Here is a 23,987-nt window from a genome sequence, read left to right as displayed (position 1 = left end):
ATACATTTTCATTGATCAAAATTCCCTTACATATCGTTAATTGCAGTGTGCTAGGAAAGTCGTATGGAAAGAAAATTTAAAATACTGTATGACCTATTTTTAAATTTGATAATTCATAGTGCTGATCAAAATTTGTAGGTCCTATCTACCTTTTTCAACGATAAAGTGAGCAATACATCAAAGTTTCCATTACCGATTTTGATCGCGATTTGCTTCAAGTTCAACAAAGGGATCAATTTTTGGGGTATGTTCTGGTTTAAAAAATGATTCTGACTAACTTCATTAAATTCCATTGTACAATTCAATACAAATCAATAATGCCTAATATTTATCCCAATGATATGTATCTTTATGCTGATGTAAAGTTTACAGAGGTTTACTCATTCATGTAATGGGTCTATGAGCCTTTTGTCCTTAGCACATTTGTGACAGAAAAGTAAACATTTATATGCTTTAAAGTGTATGTTTCTCAAGATTATATCCTTATTTATTTCATCTGCACAGTTTTTATGCAGTTGGTTTTTAGATTAGTAGTAACAAATTAATTTGTTTCCATCTTTGATTGCAGGAAGGAAAAGGATCAGAAGGCACAGACCAAGAGTTAGCTCTTGTTGAATACACCCACAAATTTTTGCATCTGGCCATTTTTTCAGACGAAAACACTTTCTTTTTTGTAAAGAACCAATAACAAAAGTGCAAAAAGAGAAATTGGCATACAGCAAAATGTCAATGAAGCTTGATAGAAAAGACAAACAGATTATAGATACAGCTTATCTAGCGTGTAAATTGTTTGGACATGTCACCAAAGATATAATTTCAATGAAGAATATGAACAAGAAGTGGCTGGAAAGTCTAACAATCTTGGCAATGTGGCACAAAACTGCAAAATTGATATTAAGCATATGACAAAAGTAAATTGTTGTACGACCTGTGTGATTTATTTTCCTTTTGAGATCGTTTGATTTTTTCAAGACATCACTGTTTTGAGCAACATTTTCAAACTTTTTCAATCTTTAATGCTGAAATATGAAACTTATGACATAATCTCTATAGGAAGTATTTTGTACTATTTTGTGAAGACAGTATATGCACACTTGTTACTGTTTGCTTCTTTACAAAGATATGATTGCGCTATTATAACCATTAGGGCTGTTCCATTTAAACATACATGGTACCCAGGGGAGGCAGTTTTTTTTAAATATATGCCAGGGTACTTTGATTTCAACGAGTTCATATCAAAATGATAAGAAATTTTTTAATTGCATCTATGGGTGAGTACCCCACTTTAAAAGTGCCTTCCTTTGTCCCATGTATGTTTTAATGGAACAGCCCTTACTATCTAGAACAATGTTCATTATTCAGTTTAAAGTGACACACTTGTTAGGTATCTATCTGTGCACTGATCATAGAAAGAAGGCTTATCATGGTCTTCAGGATGACAAACTTGATGTAGGAATGACATCTTTCTTTGTATCCAGATATTATTTCAAAATAAAATCTATAACTAGTCACATTTAACATTAGCACCTCATGGTATAAGCAAATATCAAATGATATGTAAATGTAATCAGGAATCACCTTAAATTTAATTAGGTATTTGGTATGTTTGGCAATATAGTGATATTATCACATTCATATACACATTTACTGGGAGCACACAAAATATCAAATATGTCTTGATTTGCATCATCACCAAAACATATTTTTCCAGTAGTCAAAACAAGTATTTTAAGCTGAAAAAGCTGATGTTGTAATTGTTTTTTTTAAATATAAAAGATACGTTCTCATTGTATCTTTTCTAAATGGTAAATCAATTGTACCTCAAAGTTGAATGAGAACTATGTCATTATTTTTGTCTATCTTGATTAATCTTATCAATAAAAATGGACTTATTTTTGTGACCTCTTCATATGTGTATCATTGCTGTCATACACAATTCAGACACTGTTTATTGACATTACTATAAAAAATTTTAACTACTGTGTTTGTGTGCATTCAAAGCTAAAAGGAACATGACTGAAAGTTTCCACTGAATATTTCAGTGTAAATCTAACTTTTTAAGCTCTATCATTAGGTAAGGAAAGTTTCAATGGTTCTTTTGCAACATTAAAGTTGCTGCAATATTAACAGTATGCCTTTTTGACATGGACTCCCATTTTCATTAAAATGTGTCAGAAAATAATAATCATTGTGCTTTGATCTGGGATAGAAATTTTCCCCTTCTGATTACAAATCTGCATCAAACACTCAGCACAGCCTTGTGTACCACTTTAAATTCTGAGCCAAGGATGGAATTTTCATAGTCTACACAGAGGCATATGATGGATTCTATTATTACTACCATGGGCAGTCTCCACTTGGGAAGGTAGTACATTTGATACTCAGTAGAGTAATATAGGTATATAAAAAGCATTTACAAGTAATATTATAAACAAAGTTTCCTATAGGAATAACAAGACATACTTGTTTTATATTCTGGAGGCAGTGTGAGGCATAGATCTAGTAATCTTACATCAGATATTTTAAACAACCAAATGAATGTTATACTGTTACCATGGAAATAGGGTAATGTTGCTACTTGTGCTTTGGAATTAACGATGTAGTATTTTTACTACACCAGGTTTTGCAAACAAATAAGTTAGTGTTACACTGTTAAATGGAAATAGGGTAATTCAGCTAAATGAACAATGTAGTATTATCGCTACATCAAGTTTTGGAGATAAAGAAGATCAGTTTTACACTGTCACCTAGAAATAAAGTAATCTTACTACACAATTTTGGCGATTGACAATGTAGTATGTTGCTACATCATATTTTGGAGATCACAAACTCTGCTTTACAATGTCACATGGAAATAGGGTAATATTACTAGATGGGTTTGGTGGAGAGCTATGTAGTATTGTTACTACATCAGGCTTTGGGATCACAAAATCAGTGCCTAGAAATAGGGTATTGTTACTACATGGGTTTGATAGAAGGCTATGTAGTATTGTTACTACATCAGATTTTGAAGAAAACAAATCAGTGCCTAGAAATAGGGTATTGTTGCTACATGAGTTTGGTGGAGAGCTATGTAGTCTTGTTACTACATTAGGTTTTAGAAATCACAAAAGCAGTGGTGGGAAATAGGGTAATGTTAATGCATATGATTGGGAATTAACCATTTAGTATTGTTACTAGTATGTTTACTAGTACAACTTGATTCACTTTACAACTTCTTGTACTTCTTCTTATTAAACTTGATATTGTGTGTACAAAGTTTAAAATTCCTTTCAAAAGGACAAGCAAACAATTCCTTTTTTATTCTGACAGCAATTATTAGCCATATGTGATCACTATATGAAACAGTACTAATATTAATAGGAAAGGCTGATATTAATAGCAAGCTACCCTTATACTACAGTTAAAGAGTTAACTACCATGCAAATGGTTAACGTTGTTCAGTTAGGAAATATGGGAAACGGTTAATTATTTTGGTCAGCCTAAAGTAAAATCGGGACGGATTGTGTGCATAATTTAGATTTAATATATACTTTTATATTTAAATTATTTTAAGTTTTCCCATTAAAATAAGAGAAAATATAAAGGATCCTGGTGAGAACGGTTTTATGTCATTTAGTTGTTTTAAAATATTATACCTACGCTGTCAAAGGATAGATTGAAAAATCTGGATCTTAAAATTAACTTTCTCACAGAATTGGTATACAAATTTGTCCCATACCTTCTCTTTACTTACAGATACTTATCTGTATCAATATAGTATTGTGACGCCTGTGGGCGTGTTTTTACAAACATTTACATATTCGGCACTGCATTGGTTTAATTTCTTCGCAAGAATTTTATAATAAACCACAATTGTTTGGGAAAATTAGCATTGAGGTGCATATATAATTCTTTGTTTATTATTATTTATTTCCTCTCATATTATTTGTGTCTTTGTCAGAATTGTTTGATAGATATTAAAGTATAGAAAGTTAATTTTCAAAGGATATAACTTTACGTAAACTAAATTTTGTTATATATATATATATATATATATATATATATATATATATATATATATATATATATATATATATATATATATATATAACTATGGAACTTTGAGCAGAGTGCAGGCTAAATATAAGAATCAAATTCGTAGGATTCGTACATCTGCAATGCTTCACTTCCTTTTTCAGCAGATATTATGCTATCTCTTTTGTACAGTTACATTTTACATCCGTTCGCTATGGGTCATTTCGCGATTTATTATAAATGTAAACATATATATTCTCCTTCCTTTAAGTGATCTAAATTGGTTCATTATTACACTGACGCGTTATAAATATTCCTGATATAAGAATGACGTCTATATCCATAATAACGTTTATTTTGGACATTGAATAATTACATATAGGTTTATGGTGGAAAACTAAGCAGGACATTTGTGTTGATGATACTGTTGCCACGCACAATATTATTTCACACCATTCATTTAATTAAAGTATGTATACCATTTCTAACAATAACCATTAGGTTGGTCGAGAAATCTTGGTGTTATATCACAATACGTAGAACAGTCAGAGTGCGCAATGTCCTGTACAAAAGAAATATTCAGACGCAATAATACGAGCAATTGGGAAAAATACAAAAAAAAATCAAAAGTCAATTCTACTACTACTGCTACTACTGCTACTACTACTACTACTACTACTAATAATAATAATAATAATAAAAATTATAATAATACTCATTATCATAATTAATATTATTATTATTATCACTATTATTATTATTATTATAGCAATGACGATGATGCCAATAAATAAGCAAATAAATATAATATTACAATATAAGCAACCTGGGTGTGTCATTAGTTACCGCGCCGGATCGGTGACCCGGTACTGAGTGGGTGAATCCTACCATGGAATCAACGCACGTAGGCTTCCTTGAGATGACAATGTGCACGGCACTTCAATCCAATCGCGTTAACACTAAGTAGTCTTCATGTGCTGTTGTGCCGGTAATCACCAAAGAAAATGAGAAAGCCCAATCCCTTTCAACGACTATAGCTGAGGATGAAGACAACAGTGTGAGAATCTGACAGAGATAAAATCTCCACATGCATAACCACAAACCGCAAAAAATTTGGTAGCCGAAGTGCAACTGGTCTAGCATGTAGAGAGAGAGAGAGAGAGAGAGAGAGAGAGAGAGAGAGAGAGAGATGAAGATCAAGGATACCACAGTAAAACAGAAAAATAATTTGTTTTTGATTTCGTCAACGAATTTTTATTCAGGTTCTACAAAACGAATACAGCTATAACGATGTTTCAAGAAGAAGCTGAGATTTTGTTCCGGTGAGATTAGTCAGGTACATATATTCTTCTTAATATTTGTAAAATAAATACATGACATTTTATATACATAAAAGTCAATTTGCTATTATTGGTTAGATAACAAAACACATATTTTTGATATATAAATTTTGCGGATCTTGAAAAATTCAAGAGACTACATTGAAGACAAGTTTCAGCAACGAAAGCGATTGAAAGTAATTGATCAGTATAGAATTTAAACGTTTGCATAATTGAATTGGCTTATTTTAAATAGTATATTTGTATTGCATGCAAATCAAACGATTAAATGATTTTGCAATGTTATAATTGGAATGTTATCATAATAGTTACCACATATAAACTTATTATAATCTGTTTCTAACACAGGATCGCGTGTCATTGTGAAACAATCTTACTTATACGTTAACCTTAAGAAAGGTAGAAAAGAAAAAACCAAATTGCAAGTATCGTATACTTCCCTAGCTGATTTTGTATAGGTTCTTGCGCTTGGGTGAAGTAAAGAAAAAACATTAATGATTAATAACTTTTTTCATATAAGTACACATGAAAGCCCCCCCACACAATAAATAAGTATGCTTTCTTTCTCACTAAATGTGAATGTTTATGAAGAATCTTTAGATAATTCGCAATTTTTAGGCATATTAACTACAAATACCAAGAATCTTAACGAACTGTCAAAAAAAAAACGATTAGGTTAGTCTAAATGATCAGAGATTGTGATTATCTCACAATTATTAAATGACTCGATACAAAAGTATATAAAGAATGTATAATTTTAAGTCTTACTTTCCCCAGCGTCTGCCGTAGCCGAATCCCCCTAAACCACCACCGAATCCACCAAAACCACCGAATCCTCCCCATGGATAGCCAAATCCGCCATATCCACCATATCCGCCATATCCACCATATCCACCACCGTATCCACCATAAAGCCCATGTCCACCGTAGCCACCATATCCACCATATCCGCCATGTCCACCATATCCACCACCGTATCCACTATAAAGCCCATGTCCACCGAAGCCACCGTAACCACCATATCCACCACCGTAGCCACCGTAACCACCGTAGCCTCCATAGCCGCCAAATCCAATTGGATATGTGGTGATGGAAGCACCTACTATGCAGGCTAAAAGGACTAGTGCAATCTTCATTTTGGTCTGCGAAAACACAGATGTAAAAACCATAAATTTTATGTTGATTATTATTTTATTATCGTGGTATGGCTTAGCAGGTAAATATGTAAGCATTTCTACGCTTTCTAGCATTGAAAAAAGAAACAGGATGTTGTTGTATCGATTGTAAAATATAGCTTGAGAAAAGATGAACAATATCTTCATTAGGATTTCAGATTGGTTCATAAATATTCAAGATATGTGAACAAATCGAACGTACATCTGCGGCTAATCGTTGATTTACAAACTTCAGTGTCTGTTACCTAAAGAAATTCCGAATTCTTGTTTAATTTTTAAAGTTTTTCATATTTTATTGAGCTTTGAATATGACAACTTAATTTATTATTTTCGCCATTCATCTGCTGCAGTCTGTGGTTAGGCTTTTCGATCGAATTCAAACGTCACATTTGCGATATATAGGACGTAATTATTACGTCACAAAGGAAACATTTTGTGGATTCATCTAGTCAGACCATCTGGTACACATATACATACTAGGTCCTCCATCTTATCCGGTTACAAGTGTTTCAGTGAAAAAATGACTAATATGCCAAATACCCTTTCAAACGTTTTAGCAAATACACATTCTCCAATCTAAACTACGTCAGTAATTTTAAATTAAGGAATTACTGAATTATTATTTTAATCAATCAATTAATATCTAATTAATTAATTAATTAATGTAGTATTTACTGGCTTATATACTTGCTGAATGAATGAATGAATGAATGAAAGAATGAATGAATGAACGAATTATTAATCTTATAGGCAAGTTTCGTGCAAAATCGAAACTTGGATATTATAAATATAAATCATAAAATAAAAAAAAAGAAGAAAAAGAAGAAGATTTTGATGAACACCGGCATATTACACTTGTTTACTTAATAATAAAAAATGATAGAGATTTAAATATAAAATATAATGAAAAGTCATTTCATTTAAACGAATTCCTCTGAGATTACGAATTTCATCCTACATTCTTTTCAACGTTAAATATCTAATCAGCCATGTTTAAGGTCGACAGGTAAATTTTATATTAGCTAACAAATATGTATACTATGTTGTTTGAACACAGTTGTATAGTAGTAGATCTTAAACAGTATTAATTTAAAGCATGAGTGTTATAAATAGATTATTAATAGTTAAGAATATAAAACTGCATTTTTTCAACAGAAACTAAGTATTTGTAGATAATATCTTTTACGTTGTTCAGCCTGTACTTGTTTAAAAAAAATGCCCAATAACAACACTCACCTGTGCGATTGTTGACGTTATTAAGGACTCTTACAGAAAGATCGAATTCTCGGATACGGTCAGAAGACGGAGTAGTACATGGTTGACAGGGATGTACATTTATACTCATAAAGGAATTTTATCCCTCGACACATCCGTCAACATCTGTTAAAAAGACTGATTGATATTGATGAAAAAGCGGATAAATCAATGATTATCACACCCACACATATACATACACACACACACACACACACACTATAGATTTTTTAAGATAAACGTTAGCATGAGTAATATTTAATGTCTAAATGTGACGCGTGCTTGTAAATTATTATATTGACTGAGTATGTTCATATAAACCTTGTATTGTACTTCGAGTCAGGGCTTTGGCTGTTTTTAGAATTTTCCCTGGTTAATTTATTTTTCCAATGTACAAGCTAGGGTTGTTTCTAGAATTACCCCTGATTAATTTATATTTTCCATGTAGAACGGACATGTCCACATTATTGTTTTCGAGAGTGGGGTAATATGACATATTTAAAGCACAATGGCTTTGTATATCATTTGAGTTTATGGATAGAGATAGATTCAAAATATCTCATATTATGTGTAGATTTATCAGTACCTTTCCGCTTTATCATTCTCTGGGAGGAACTATTGTTTGTCATATGAAATAGACATATATTCGTTATCTACATACATTATCTAACAGCGACGAGTGAGATATTCAAATTTTTCATTCGGCATTGACCTGTATCATTTTTTTTTTGGTAGATCTTTTATGAACTAGAAAGTTTACAATTGTCAGATGATAAATATAGCGATAAGGTTCTACACAGCGTGGATTCAGTCTAGGGACAGATGCTACTCAGCGCTTTTTGCGTAAGGCGCGGACATTCGTTGACTATCATGGGCCACCGAATCTGTGAACAAGACTGGTTAGAGTTCGAACATTAATCATTATATGAAGGTATCATCGAAATTCCGATGCTTTGCAAAGGTCACCGTATATACATATATATATATATATATATATATATATATATATATATATATATATATATATATATATATATATATATATATATATATAATCAGTTTTTCTATTTCATGCTGACAGATGTGTTAAAGTTTAAAAGATTGCGATCGACATGTTTGTTAATCTTGTTCAATCAAATGGTACTTCATCTTCGAGCAAACTAATCCAAAGCCGATAATTTGATCTTTTTTTAGAGTGACTTAATAAGGTATTTTTTTACATAAAATATCTACAGAGTAAATATTTTACTGAATAGGGTTTTGAAATATTAATTTCTTTCGAAATTAAGAAAGTTTTTACTTTCTTGGCATACGATTTAGCCATTTCATTTGTATGTAGGCATTTTAACTCTGGTCTGTATTTAAATGTTTACTAGCATTCACGTTATTTAAACATACTTGCTATATACCTCTTGGACTGCTAACATAAAATGCACGAGACGCCTTTATTTATGATCCATTTTGCATTTTGTTGACAAAAGTAGTTGCTAATTTGCATACGAATTCATGCAACAGAAGTCAGTGAAAAGATTTGTGTGATATTTGCATTTTCGAGCGCCACACACGTTTTGTATATGGGTAGTAAAGGAAATATACAAATGTTTCCTGCATCACTCTCATTTCATTATATGTACATACGTCACTTATATTTAATGTTCCATAACTCCGGCCTGCAAGCTCACTAAATTATGTTTGTAAAGGAGATGAACTGCCAAGTAGAAAAACTTTTTTTGTAATACTTTTTCCTTAAATACACATGCGTGGCCTGTTGTTTTTATTGTGTTTATTAAATATAGAAATGATAACATTTTAGAAGTGTACATGAATTAATGAATACGAATGTGAATATATTAAACTCAACGTAAGAGTTTTTACATATACAACAAACTCTGCACATTTCATTTTGTCTGAAATTTTATTATTGATGTTTGTATTCAGTCCACATTTTTTAATTAATAAATGCCTTGCCAAAACATATCGCAAAACATTGTTTATGGAAAATTGTTTTCGGGTATAAATAAAAACTGTTGGTTAAATTATTATATAAAAACAAGTATGAATTGCATGTAAAGCCACGGAAAAAACGAAAGAAGGACATTACATGCACAACATGATTTCAAATATCATACATTTAATAATAGTTTGCAACAGGTTGCATTACGTATAATACATCTTTCAATCACATTGACTTTTATCATAAACGTCACTGTTTAAAATGAATTAAGATTCAAATATAAGAAAGGAATTCATATACGTTTATTCGTGTTTTGTATGAGATTCAGACTATCCTGGAAAATGTGTATTATTTTATCGTAATGTGGCCATGTTGAATAATAACTCTAAACAATATAGACTATAACAACATTAAATATATAGAAGACTGCATTAGATGAAACAATGTATCATTCATCACTTAGGCAAGGTAATAATTCTTACATCAATTACGAGAATATAACTAAATATTTAGCTTATGTACTAATATTAAAGCATATCATGATAGACTATTTGGTACAATTCGTCGTAACTTTATGATAGCCACTTAATGTATATTGACTAAGTCTTGAAAGGATGTTTAACATAACTTTCATTTGACTAGGTAGTTCAAACCTGATAAATGGGAATACCAATTAAGTATTTTATACGTATATAAGCCAGTTGCTCTGAATGGATGCATATGAAAGCACATCTGTTTGGACTTCATTCAATAAAGCTGAGCTTTAAATAGAGAGTGAGATAGGAATGGTGATCAACGTTAAACTACACAAGAGGAAATATATTAAATTATCACATTCAAAGTTCGATTATATAATAATCAGACAGTTTTTAAATATTTCATCTTTTGATAGATAGGGGGAAAAGTGTGAAATTAAAGTGTTTTGATATGTGTTATCGACACATTCAATATATAGGGTACAATTACATTTTGTATGATGTAGATTATGTTATGGGTTTTATTACAGTTTATATATATTCGAAATTTTGTGCTTAATGTCCCACCGTACAAATTATAATCTGGCATAATTGTTCCACTGATTCTCTAGTATTAAACAAAGCAAACATATTCATGGGGAAGCTTATGTGTACTTAGAAGTAAAGTCGCTCCTAAAATGAATATGTGCCAGTAGCTAAACCTACTCTCAGCCACGATTTTTGTGTGTCTCTAATCACAGTAAAACAAAACAAACATACAAAACTCATCATATCAGCCAGGTGATCAAGGAAATATTTACAATGTGGTTTTCAGGCATCGTTTTCAATGTATTCTCTATCTCGGATTGGTGTTTGGTTTCGATTTTCGGACCTTTCTGTTCTATGTATTTTATAAAAGTATATAAAAGTGTTGTAAAACAATGTGCATTAGGTTCCTTAAACTCATTATAATATAATATCTGTATTCAATAAGTGTTTTCGTAACGTTTTATAACGTATAACGATTGTTTTGTAAATTCAAGGGATACGTATATAAGTTACTTAACCGCTTCAGTTGGGTGGAATAAAAATATCTGATTTAAAAGTAACTGAATTTTGCAAACGTTTGAATTTTTTATTGACTAGATGAATACTTTCACTCGTATTCTTCTCTGAGATCTGTCTGATTCATTCGATAAAAAGCCTTGCTTTAAAATAGTCATTCAATTATTTTGAAGAGTCACGTTACTTATGTATGTATACGTTGTATTGTTTAGATCAAGCAAAGTAGAGAAAATAAATTTAAACAGATACTATGAAGAATATGCATAACCAATGAATTGTTGTCAGAAAGAAATGGCAATTTCTACTTCAAACATCGTTATAGCTGTGTTTGTATGTAATAATTTGTAGAAAATAACCAACATTCTTTGTTTGCTGTGAATTTCATACAGTTAATCGAATTTTCGACCCGGACGTTTCTCCGGTCTCAAACACTTTGTATGCACGCAGGAACCCTAAATCAACACTTTGCGATTGTCCTTCGGCTGCACAGGTCTTTTGATTTTGTTGATGTATATGATGGCGATGGATATCAAGCACAAGCGTATTGTTGTCATCAATCTTGACTATCGCGATATCTCTCTCTGATATTATCACAGCACAAGTTAACTTGGTCATATACCAGTAAAGCAGCACATAAAGGTGATTTAGTGCTGAAGAAATAAGAGTAACGTGCCTTACCCAGGGATACATTATTGTGGCCTACTTGTGTTGGTCAGATTGGTCAGTACTAATATATGGAACAATGAGTAAAGATACTTTGAACTGGAATACTGCAATGTGACAGATAAATTAATAATTTGAACCTTTGATGCATAATGACATTGTTGCCCAGAACGTTTGTTCCATATTATATCGTTTATGCAGTTTTAGTGTAACATTTCAGCAGATGACACAGTTTTAGCTCTTGTGATTTCGGTATTGTTGAATTTTATATACCATCATTTTTCTTGAATAATTTCCGTTTTGTTTTCATTTAATTCTTGCCAATACGTTTCAATTTTTATTTCAGATTCAACTCTAAGGTAACGGTTTCTCTTGTGCCTATATAACCTTTCTGAGTACATTGATAACATTTCTTTATTTTCAACTGTATCGTGTTCACTATCAATTTACGTTAGAAGGAAATGTGTTACAGCTATTAATGTAAGTCTGAATTTGAATTTGACCGAAGGTTATATGTCAGATGGCCGTATAGTCAAATTTTATTGGTGAAAGCCATATGCGGTGTACATTGGCAAATAAAAGGACCCATTTCGAAATGTTCTCAAAGTCCTGTCTTTTAATGAAAGAAAACGAACACCAAAATAAAAACATTAAATCATTCAAGATAATTTCATCACTGACCAAACCATGAACGGTGTTGTCCGATCTATCTTAAAATGAGAAATTGTCTCAAAATATACGCACACTTTTATATTGGCCACTATTTTAGCAAATCTTTTTCGTGGCACAAATGCATAAGAAATAATCTGTCTGTAAATTGTCTCCTTCAGAGATGCTACGATATGATTGTTCTCAAGCATGTTGTACGGTATTTTGATATTCGTAAGTTTATATGGGATATTTTATCTCTATATGATTAACGGTTACCAAGCTAACATTCGATGTATAATACATTCTACCTGGAACGATAAAAACTCGGTTAAGTATTGAATTCATGTGCTGTCATGCAATCATCTTTTACTTTAATATGCAAACTGCCTAACGTGCTGATTGGAAAGCGTTTGGTAATACAACGTACGTTTAGTTTTATCACTAATTTATCAAATTGTTCTGAATGTGACTTACCCGTATATGTGTTCTTTAACTAATCAGTTCATGCCATTTCGCAGATTGATGTCTTGAACAATTTGAAGACTTAATTCCAATCACCACTGTCACTTGTCCAAGTTAAATAATTATGTTGTACTAAAACAACGAAGGGAAGATATAAATTAAATGTAATGCTTTCATTTTTTAGATCAGTCCCCTTCAGCAAAAAGGATTAAATCTTTTAATTTATTTCTTGAAGTAAGTCTTTGTCTGCCATATATAACATTTGATCAGCTGAACATTTTATCTACTATCCAAATCTATCTTATATACTGGTTGAAATAACGACTGTACAAAGCTTTACAAAAGCAGATAGTGACTGCTCAAAACCTTTGTGTGCAGTATTGTGTTTTTCTGTCCCACTAGCAAATTTGTTTTTGTTATCTCAAATTACTTCGAGTGAATGTGTCTGCAAATAAACATCCAATTAGTAGACTGATATCGATAACCATAATATGCATTTGCCTACTATATGCCAGTAGGAAATATCACATCCAGCTTATGTACTCCACACTGATAAGTTCAGTTAATTCTGCCAGAATGTCAAGTAAATATGGTAACTACTTATTTAAAGTGAAGGTTTGTTTATAATCTGCATCAATAACCAGATTTCGAGTTGTTGTGAAGCCCTATTACATAATATTTGTGCTTATGAAACAGCAAAACAGCAAATATATTGCTAAAGAGGTGTGGGAAACCACTTTTTAAATATTGCTTGCTTCCCTGGCATATTTAATGTCATATATAAGATGGTTTAATGCTAGGGTGAATGGAAAGAAAAAAGAAGACAAATGGTAAGGAACTTTTTGAGCTAACGATAAGTTTTCATGTTGTGAGCCTCTTAACAAAATACGTAACATTTTGAAGACTCGTATAATTCTGCTTAATTTACCATTTGTGTGACACGATATTAATTTCAAATATCACAAATCGTTCTGAACTGTAATGAAAATAAGAATATGGTCTAAAGCATGCATAGTGGATATTGTGTCATGTACAATAAGTATAAAAATATACAAACATATACAAACAATGCAGACGTTTAGTGTTACCGCAGCTATCGCTCCATAAATGTTACCGGAATCTACCGAACTCCACCGAATCTAACGACTCCATCGATTCTACCGATTCTACCGACTCCACTGAATATGCCACATTTACCGACTCCAACCCAATTATAGCCATATCCGTCATGTCCAACTCCTCTATGGGGGCCATATCTACCATATAGTGGGACGTATCCACCATAAAGAATAGAACAACATTAGCCACATGTTCACGGTCGCAACCTCCTTAGCAGACATGGGGTTCACATTGACCTAATGCGATTCAATGGAGTTCACTGTAAGTAGGTCTTTAAACTCTATAAGAAGGAATAGTGGAAGAAACGAATAAACAACCATGCAAACAAAGTTTAGCATTTCTATTAAATTAGATTCTGGAGGCAATTAAAGGGACCTAAGTTGGTCTAACAAAAGCCTCCTTATAATTAACGTTCACTACCTTCTTCACCTCCAGAAAAGAGATTTTCTTCATTATCGAAGCTTATTCAGTATGGTATGTCCAAATGCAAATCAGTAGGCAAGTAATCTAACAACTCTTTCAAATATGAAAACAACGGAATTTACCTACGTTCACTGTCTAACAGTGTTGTACGGTATTGAACAAAACCCCTTTTTGGAAGCTGCAAAGGCCTTGGAGCGTCAATTAACATAACGCTACAATAATTGCATTCCACATGATTTCACAAAAGTTATGAATATTCCTACTAGCGAATAGTAACGTAGTTAACATTCATACAAATATAATAATAGACCTATTGCTGTCAAGACAATCGTTCCCAATATATTTGAATACATTGTACAACAAAAATGTTTGCCATCATCTTTTCTGATAACCAGATTCAATGAACAATGCTCAACCTACCTCTGCCATGGTTTGTTCCAGACACTGACAACTACTATGCTGAACATAGTGATCACATGTTTGCATTCTGTTTAACCTTTTCAGTAGGGTCATATTACTCTACAGTCAGTATTCTTCTATATAGTTTATTCCTTATTTAATTGGAATGTTTAAGATTTGTACTGCTTGCGTTGGGGATGTGCAGCACACAATTCCATCCATGCAAATAATTGATTGGAGAAAGGTGTTATGTTTTCACCATTGGTATTTAATATGTTCAGAAACGATTTAAAGAGTAAATTGGCCAATATCACATGGTAATGAATTTCCCACTAAATGCACAATGTCTTAACAAATTTAGATTTACTGTTGATAGGCTTTCAATAAACACTTTAGTCACATGATTAAGTAATGTTTTATAAATAGTGAACGTTACCCATTGGAGATTGCTCGAAGATATAATACAGCACAGGTTTGCATAGTTTCTCAGTCATCATCTTTCAAACTGCCCTATCTTCCTTCGGTACTTCTTAACCGTCATGTTCTTGCATACCTCATCGGTTAGATTTTTTGGGGTCATGTTGCAGAATGCAATAAATAAGTTGGTGAAGATATGTTGAGAAACTACATATATTTGTATACTAGAACAAATATGTTTTACTTGAATTTAGACACTGTTAATTAAATGTCAAATTAAATTAATCAAATATTATTGCTCCACAACCGATGTGTTACCAATATGAACACAATTTATTGAACGTAAACAAAGTAGTTATTCGGTATGATATTTCTCTTATTTTGCGATGAAGCGTTCTGAGATGGACCTATACATCTACTATAATGTTTATGGGGTTTGCAGAATAATGAGAAAACATGATGTGTCAATGATAATCCAATAGCTATAATTAGATTATTTGAATCTTACTTTCACTACGTGAGATTATGTGAATCTTCCTTTCATTACATGAGATTATGTGAATCTTACTTTCATTACATAAGATTATGTGAATCTTACTTTCTCCACGTGATATTATGTGAATCTTACTTTCATTACGTGAGATTATGTTAATTTTACTTTCATTACATGAGATTATGTGAATCTTACTTTCATTACATAAGATTATGCGAATCTTACTTTCTCCACGTGATATTATGTGAATCTTACTTTCACTACGTGAGATTATGTGAATCTTACTTTCATTACGTGAGATTATGTGAATCTTACTTTCATTACATAAGATTATGTGAATCTTACTTTCTTCACGTGATATTATGTGAATCTTACTTTCATTACGTGAGATTATTTGAATCTTACTTTCATTACATGAGATTATGTTAATTTTACTTTCATTACATGAGATTATGTGAATCTTACTTTCATTACATAAGATTATGTGAATCTTACTTTCTCCACGTGATTTTATGTGAATCTTACTTTCATTACATGAGATTTTGTGAATCTTACTTTCATTACATGCGATTAAACGAATCTTACTTTAATAAGATTATGTAAATCTTACTTTCATTACACGATATTATTTGAATCTTCCTTTAGTAACATGAGATTATTTGAATCGTACTTTCTTTACACGTGATTATATATTATTTTGTAGTACTGGTGCCTTTGGACTGTCCGTGTACACATAGGTAACTGCCTCCAAATAGTTTTCTAAGGTAAGGTAATCGATCTTTCTCTTAGTGTTCTCTGTTACGTTGATCTCTTTTGATTTTTTATCATATCAACAATTGTTCTTTTAGAGGCACAATTTCCACATGTTTAAATTCATTTTTTTAGCTATAATTACTGTTTATCGTGTATTGTTTCTGCTTTTTATTATTCAGATTTTATCCATAATCCAACATAACTTCGTAGATGTTGTGATCAACTATATTTGTAGACAGATTGAGATTATGTTAATGATAATTGACATAATGTTAATTCATAATTGAGATAATGAGATAACTGAGATAATGTAAATTCATATGACGATCATATTATGTATGTTATTGATATAGAAATATGTGATACATATCAGTTGGGTGGAATGGATAACGCATACAAATGATTTGTTTCAGTTGAGTTATCTCTCTTAAATACAATGCTGTATCTGGTTCTGCCCTTTTGAAATTGACAATCCAATAGTGGTATCGATGACAGTGTGAGACAAGCATCCAGAGGTCGCACAGAACGTATATTGTTTTATCAAACATTTGCATTGAAGTCTAATGAAAAATAATTGGCACTGGGATAATATACATATTCTGGCTGATGTCAAAAAGACGTCTAGCACTATGATAAAGCATATTTTGTAAACATTACTAACCTTATGACGTAAAACAAAGATAAGAACGTGTAACTGACATTTGTTATTTAGGTAAACTATTTCGGGAAGTTTTTAATTAATTGCGTAAAATTGATTATATTGCAGAAAATAATACTACAAGAAGGCAACATCAATAGGAACAACGTTACTAAGAAAGCCTAAAATGTACTAAATAATCCGCATTCTTAAAAACATGAGAGTGATCCATTATTGTGTAGATGTCTGTAATAATCACGAATCTAGTAGTCCTGAACACTTGAAATAGATGAATCTGTTTGCTCAGATATAATAACAATTGTCATACTCTGGGAAATACATAGTTAGAAAATTCACAAATAGTCGTTGTTATAACATTATGGTATGACCGTATCAAAGAACAGTACGAGAATGCAAGAAATGTTGAAATAAAATGCGATGTCATAATGGTAAACCTTGTCATCGGCCTCACATATTGCATAGGCTGCATATTTATGCAGATAAGAACAATGGACAACATAATATATGCAACATGTCAAAACATCATTTTGAATCATTACACAGTAGTGTCGGAAACTATTGGAAAACGGAATATATTATTGCAGCATCTGACTCCATTTCTAGTTCATTTGGACGTTTTCATTTTATCAGTTGAAACGTCCCATTGATAAGCATATTAAGCGTTGTCGCTGTATTTTTGAGGTGATCTCATTGTATATTGCATAGCTTTGTACCACACGATTCAACAAAAGGTACATGCATCAAGCTATTGAAAAAACAAATTTGTAACCTTGCACACAAAAACAATTATATACCTGTTGCTATTAAGGCAGTTATTCAAAAACATTGTAATAATTTGTGCTACAAACAATACGCCGTCACACTTTCGGATGACCTGGATGATTTTAAGAAAGGATGTTGAACAGACGTAAGCATCTTTGGTATTAAAGAATCTAAACTATTACGTTAGACACTTAAAAGAATTTTATCAAGAAAAGTCTTTGGAAACATTTTAAAACATTACTAGACAATCACGTACTCAACCACATTGTTAGTTCCCGAGTTAACTTGAATTTTCAACGGTTCTGCTAATTACAATAGGAACGTAAAGTAACCAATGGCTTCCATGTAAAAAATATAATGGTGCAATGGTGCTTCTTTAGCCTTTGGTATTTAATATTTAAAGGACAATTCAATAGTACGTTGGATCAACATCACAAAGGGTTTACATTTACCACTAAATGCTTAACAGTTTATCGTATTGTTGATTATACTGTAGTATTATCGCAGGCGAAAGGACAGTAACATTGATTTGTGAACATTACTCATTTGAAATTACATTTACATATAAAACACAACAGTCAACATCTTTTCAATTACCATTGCATGATTCTATTCTTCACAATGTTCCTATAATTGATTACCTCAACAGCTACATTTGCGGGGGTCGTATATTTTTGGAATCCAATATATATGACGTTTAAGAAATAATGAGATATGATAGTATTCTGTACTAGAAAAAATATGCCTTGAAGTAAGCTTTAAAAGGTTTTTCGGAATGTCAAAATTAAATTATTCAAACCTTATTGCTTTACATTCTAGTGCGCATCACAATAGAGAAAATTCAGTATATAAAAGTAATTACTATTTCCTCCATTTGTCGTGGTTTACTATGAATCGTTTTAAGTTAAAAAGTTTCTCCTGCATAATGCTTTTGGTTTTGCAAAATAATGAGAAAGTGTATTGTCAATGATGGCACGGGTCTGGTATCTGTGGAACTATGACATTCTTTTTAATTTTCAAATAATCGATATATCGACTAAACCGCTCTTTCAATGTTGTACATTACATTGTTCTTAATAAAGACAGACACATTATTAGTTGTTAAATTTGTCTGCATATTTGTACATAAGACATCGATGTATTTCTAAGTAATAAACACATTCATATTTTAGGTTAGATGTATGAACCATCAACTTTGCATAAAGAACATTTGTTCCCTTATCTCAGAGATCTAACCACAGTATTGTGGCATCCATTGATTTTGCAGGGCATTCTGTAATAAATTGAGGACTTGACTTTCGAGATCAAAGTCTTCTCGAGTTCCCCGGCAGGTTTGAACATAGCTAGCTATCTGTGATCACCACATTAATGATACTAATATTAATAGGAAATGTTGATATTAATAACAGGCTGCCCATATACTACAGGTTAGTCAACTGCCATGTAAATGCTTACCGTTATTCAGTTAGAAAATAGGGGAAACTTTAAATTATATTTCGTTAACCTAAACGTTGCATGAAATTAAAATCTGGACAGAGTGTGTGCTGCAGCAAAACAGACAAATAACCGCAGATTCAATTTAAAACAACGCCTCTCTCCCCCCTCTCGCTCTATCGCTCTTTCTACACAAACACACATACACTCACACAAGAACATAGAAATCTCGAATTCTCGAATAAATTGGAAAGTTGGAATGTCTTTTCCCCAGTAACGTAAAGGGGCATTGATTTTGTCGCTCTGGCTCAGTGATGACAGTGTCTGCCTTGTGACAGAAATGGCTATGTTGGTTTATCTCGATAATAAACCTTTCTGTGTTGGTGTTAAACTAATTGCTAAAGTCATTTTTATAATCATGCAGCTTCTTTTATTATGTCAGTCTTTTCAATATCGATAATTAAAGATGAAGCGAACAGTGTGTGAATCTGCTGGATAAAGATGATCATGAAATATTCCAACAAGCCGAGAGGAGCTGTGTAGTCGATGTGCAATAGAAAGGTTTAATGTTCCTATATGTACACACACACACACACACACACACACACACACACACTTAACACACTTTTGATCAAGCGTACAAAGAGAAAAACAGATACAAAATTCATTTCTATAAAATAATTTTATTGTGGTAATTCGTCAGATTCAAGCTAGAATAATAATTCAAGGCAACGTTTCCATTTAGTTCAGTTGAATCACATTCAATAGGTCGATACATTCTTCTTAATATCTGTTAAATAAAGACATGTTTGAAATAAATTTGTTTTTCTTTTATAGACCAAAAATAATTCAATTTATATTTACATTTACTATTGTGAATCATGATATGTAAATGATTGGCTATTTTCAATTGTTCTAAGGAAAGTATTTATCTTATATATAATTCAGAAGTTTGCAGCTCATATATTCGCTTCGACGATGTTTGCATTTTATGTTCACTAAACAGATAAAAGACTTCACAATACATGACCTGAATTTGCAAATAATCATACTACGTTTAACTTGGAAGGTTATCAGAACACTAATTTCAAACATATATTGTATTATAATTTGTATCAGGAACATATTTGTTATATAGCACAGATAAATAATATTTAAGTCAAAACCAAACAACCGTACAAAATGAGTGGAAACCACGTTATTAATATTGCTTGTTTCCCTCGCTGGTTTTATCCTTTATTTAGGATCTTGCTATTTTAAGGTGAATGAAAAGAAGAACTAATAACTGTGGCGAAGCTATTAAACTAATAATAGCGTTTTATGCCCGTTGCTTCAGAAGTACGCACAAAGCTTCCTTTCTGATGAATAAGGTTTGTGTTTGCTACTAAATATGTCTCTTCCTTTTAGAATTATCGAGCAATTTCATCCGATTCGCTAATTTTATAATGCGCGTAAAATACAAATAAGTACAATCTTTAAGAACTGTAATGATAAGAGTAAAATGGTTAAAAAATTACAACAAAGATATATGTCTGATATATATATCTAGAGAGTCGATACAAAATATGTTAAACATGCAGACGGAAATTTCTTACTTTCCCTAGCGTTTGTCGTACCTGTATCCTCCTAAACCACCACCGAATCCGCCAAGACTACCGAAACCGCCCCCATATCCGCCATATCCACCATATCCTCCTCTATATCCACCGAAACCTCCATATCCACCAATTCCACCGTAACTACCGTATGCTCCAAATCCACCTCCTAAGCCACCTCCTAAGCCAACTCCGAAGCCACTTCCGAAGCCACCTCCTAAACCACCTCCGAAGCTACCTTCGAGTCCACCTCCGAAGCCTCCTGCGTAGTCACCTCCATAACCACCTCCGTAGCCGCCAATTCCACCACCGTGGTATGTAGCAATGGCAGCACCTACTATGCAGGCTAGAAAGACTAGTGCAACCTTCATTTTGATCTGCGAAAGCATATATATGAAAACTATACTTTTGTCTTGTGCCGTGGTATAGTTTAATAGGTATATATGTGGTTTAATGATTTACTTATTGCGATAATGAAAATGAGCCGTGATGTAATTTCATGTAAATACTGCAGATTGAGAAAAATGCAAATTTCTGTATTAGAATGAAGTATCAGACAATGAGCATCTCGAAAGTTGATTTTCAGGATCTGTGACTTGACTGATGATTAATTCTTTTGTTATTACTAAAATTTTGTTTCCTTTTTATTAAACTTTGACTATATTAATTCGATTACTTTCGTTTTAAAAGTATAATGTCGACCAATATTGCTGAGTTTCTGTCCGTGTGCTTTGCGTCTCAATTTAAACTTCACGTTTCTAATGTATTGTAAGACACTATACATTTCACAAAGGTACACATTTGTGGATGCACATATATAAAAAAATGACAATGCTAGCTCTCTGAAATCATCAGTTCATACACAATACAGTAAAATTATAAAACAAGATACTAAAATATCCTTTCAGAACATTTAGCAAATATACATTGCATAATTATATTACCATGACTAAGTTGCTACAACGAAATTGATATGTAGATTTTGAATGAAATGTATTAGTTTCAAACAGAAATAATTGATTTCCTTCATTTACCTAAATACTGTTAAAACATTAAATTTGTCAAAATGATACAAAGGATAGAGAGAAAGAGACCCGGTATAGTGCGCGTGCATGACTGACAAAGATGATATTGCGATTCATACAGCTCATTTATTTTACATAAAGTGTATTCACTTGCATAATTTTGTTTGAGATTAAGAGTTTGCTCCTATATTATGTTTTAAACTATATATCTCATTAGTCGTATATAAAAGTAACATATACATCTTAGCTTAGCTAACAAGTAATATACCAAGTTGCTTGAACACATTTATATATAGGCATATATTAAGAGTAATGCATTTGGATCAAGTCTATTATAAATCGAGTACAGATATATCGCTTGTTAACATATATGATAGGAATGCACAGGCTAAAAGACTCTGCTAAGTCACTTTAAACATATTATTGCACCCGAAAATGAGCATTTCAAGATGATGTCATGTAGTTTGTTCACAATGTAAGTATTTCTAGTAATGTGAAATAAAAGCACTTACATGTGTGATTGGCGTCTGAAACTGAGAGGAAGAATAAATTCTAGTCTTCCGTGTTCCGGGTTGAGAGGCAAACTACTGTTTTGGTTAGCATGGGTGTACTTTTATACTTTTCATTCACTTTTAACACTGGACACATCTGTCAGCATCGATTAAAGAAGAATGATTGATATGGATCGAAATGAGAAAATGTCAAGAAATGTCAAGAAATTTCTCAAGGATAATTGACAAATAGCGACCTTTCGTTGCGCTCTAATTTTGAGTTATAAATACTGATGTGACTAATATTTAAATTCTAAACACTGTTGTCGACAGATCCGGTGATCGACGATCGTAAGGGAAAATACGGTAGGGTCAACGTTCTATTGCGTACCGTATTGACAGTTCAAGAAGTCAAATATCATTTAAACGTGTACCATTATTAATTTGTTCAAGTTGGAGAAGTTCACGTTTCATTTAACCTAAATGTTGCATCAGATTGTAATCTGATCATATAGTTTGGTGGAGGAAAACAGCCTAATAACTGCAGGTTAAATTTCATATAACATCCCTCACTTTGTCTCCTAGCACATATACAGACATGCACACACATACACAAATCTCGAATATATGAGAATATTCGAATGTACTTTTCCCCATAATGGAAACATGCAAAGCTCTTGCTAGATGAGACCATATTAGATTAGAGATTAGGGGTAGTGGCTCCGAGGTCGTCCAACCTGTTGAGAGACCGTAAATATACGAGTATGAAAGCAAACAAGTGATCAGTTCATGTTAGGTACATTAGCATACATAGGAAGGAAAGACCTTAATATGTTTCTGTGCCGGTTATAATCAGAACAAAGAATATATGCAGCATTCGTCTTACGTCGTTCAAGCTGAAAGCAGAAAGCCTAATTCCTTCAATAAGGGTAACTAAGTCTGAAGACGTCAATGAGATATACATGTTCAATCAATGCACCCACCAAGCTCAACTTATTTTGCACCCCAAATCCTATAGTCAATTGAAAGGTTATGATCCGGAAGGCATATTGATGGAGAGAGAGAGACTTTGATTATGTCTATGAAAAACAATAAAAAGGAAAATAAGTTATCCTTGTTTCGGTAGAATACATTTATTGAGGTACTAGCTAAAACACAGCCTCCAGCAGTATATATATATATATATATATATATATATATATATATATATATATATATATATATATATATATATATCGAGTACATATTAATTGGCGAATAACATTCTTTTCCACTGGCTCCAGCAAGTGATCTAGTGTGTCGTTAATTGTTTAAGGCAAATACAATAAACGGACAACGGAAATTTTATATGACTTTTATTGCTGTAGAAATAGTGATGTACA

At 32.1% G+C, this 23,987-nt stretch overlaps 2 protein-coding genes across 2 annotated transcripts; both read right to left on the bottom strand.

Moving 5' to 3' along the window:
• Positions 1–6,121: 6,121 nt before the first annotated feature.
• Positions 6,122–6,493, bottom strand: LOC149771307 (uncharacterized). Its single transcript, XM_089948638.1, has one exon. It carries the CDS (start codon positions 6,491–6,493, stop codon positions 6,122–6,124), a length of 372 nt encoding a protein of 123 aa, XP_089804764.1.
• Positions 6,494–21,094: 14,601 nt separating this feature from the next.
• Positions 21,095–21,460, bottom strand: LOC149771306 (uncharacterized). The gene has a single exon (XM_089948639.1). The coding sequence runs from the start codon at positions 21,458–21,460 to the stop codon at positions 21,095–21,097; it is 366 nt and encodes a 121-aa protein (XP_089804765.1).
• Between the last annotated feature and the right edge of the window lie 2,527 nt (positions 21,461–23,987).

This window comes from Sinohyriopsis cumingii, unplaced genomic scaffold, assembly GCF_028554795.1.
Source record: "Sinohyriopsis cumingii isolate HCF-2022 unplaced genomic scaffold, ASM2855479v2 utg001953l, whole genome shotgun sequence".
NCBI lineage: Eukaryota > Metazoa > Mollusca > Bivalvia > Unionida > Unionidae > Sinohyriopsis > Sinohyriopsis cumingii.
Note: the sequence above shows the minus strand (reverse complement) of the source record. Positions and strands in the feature narration are given on the sequence as shown.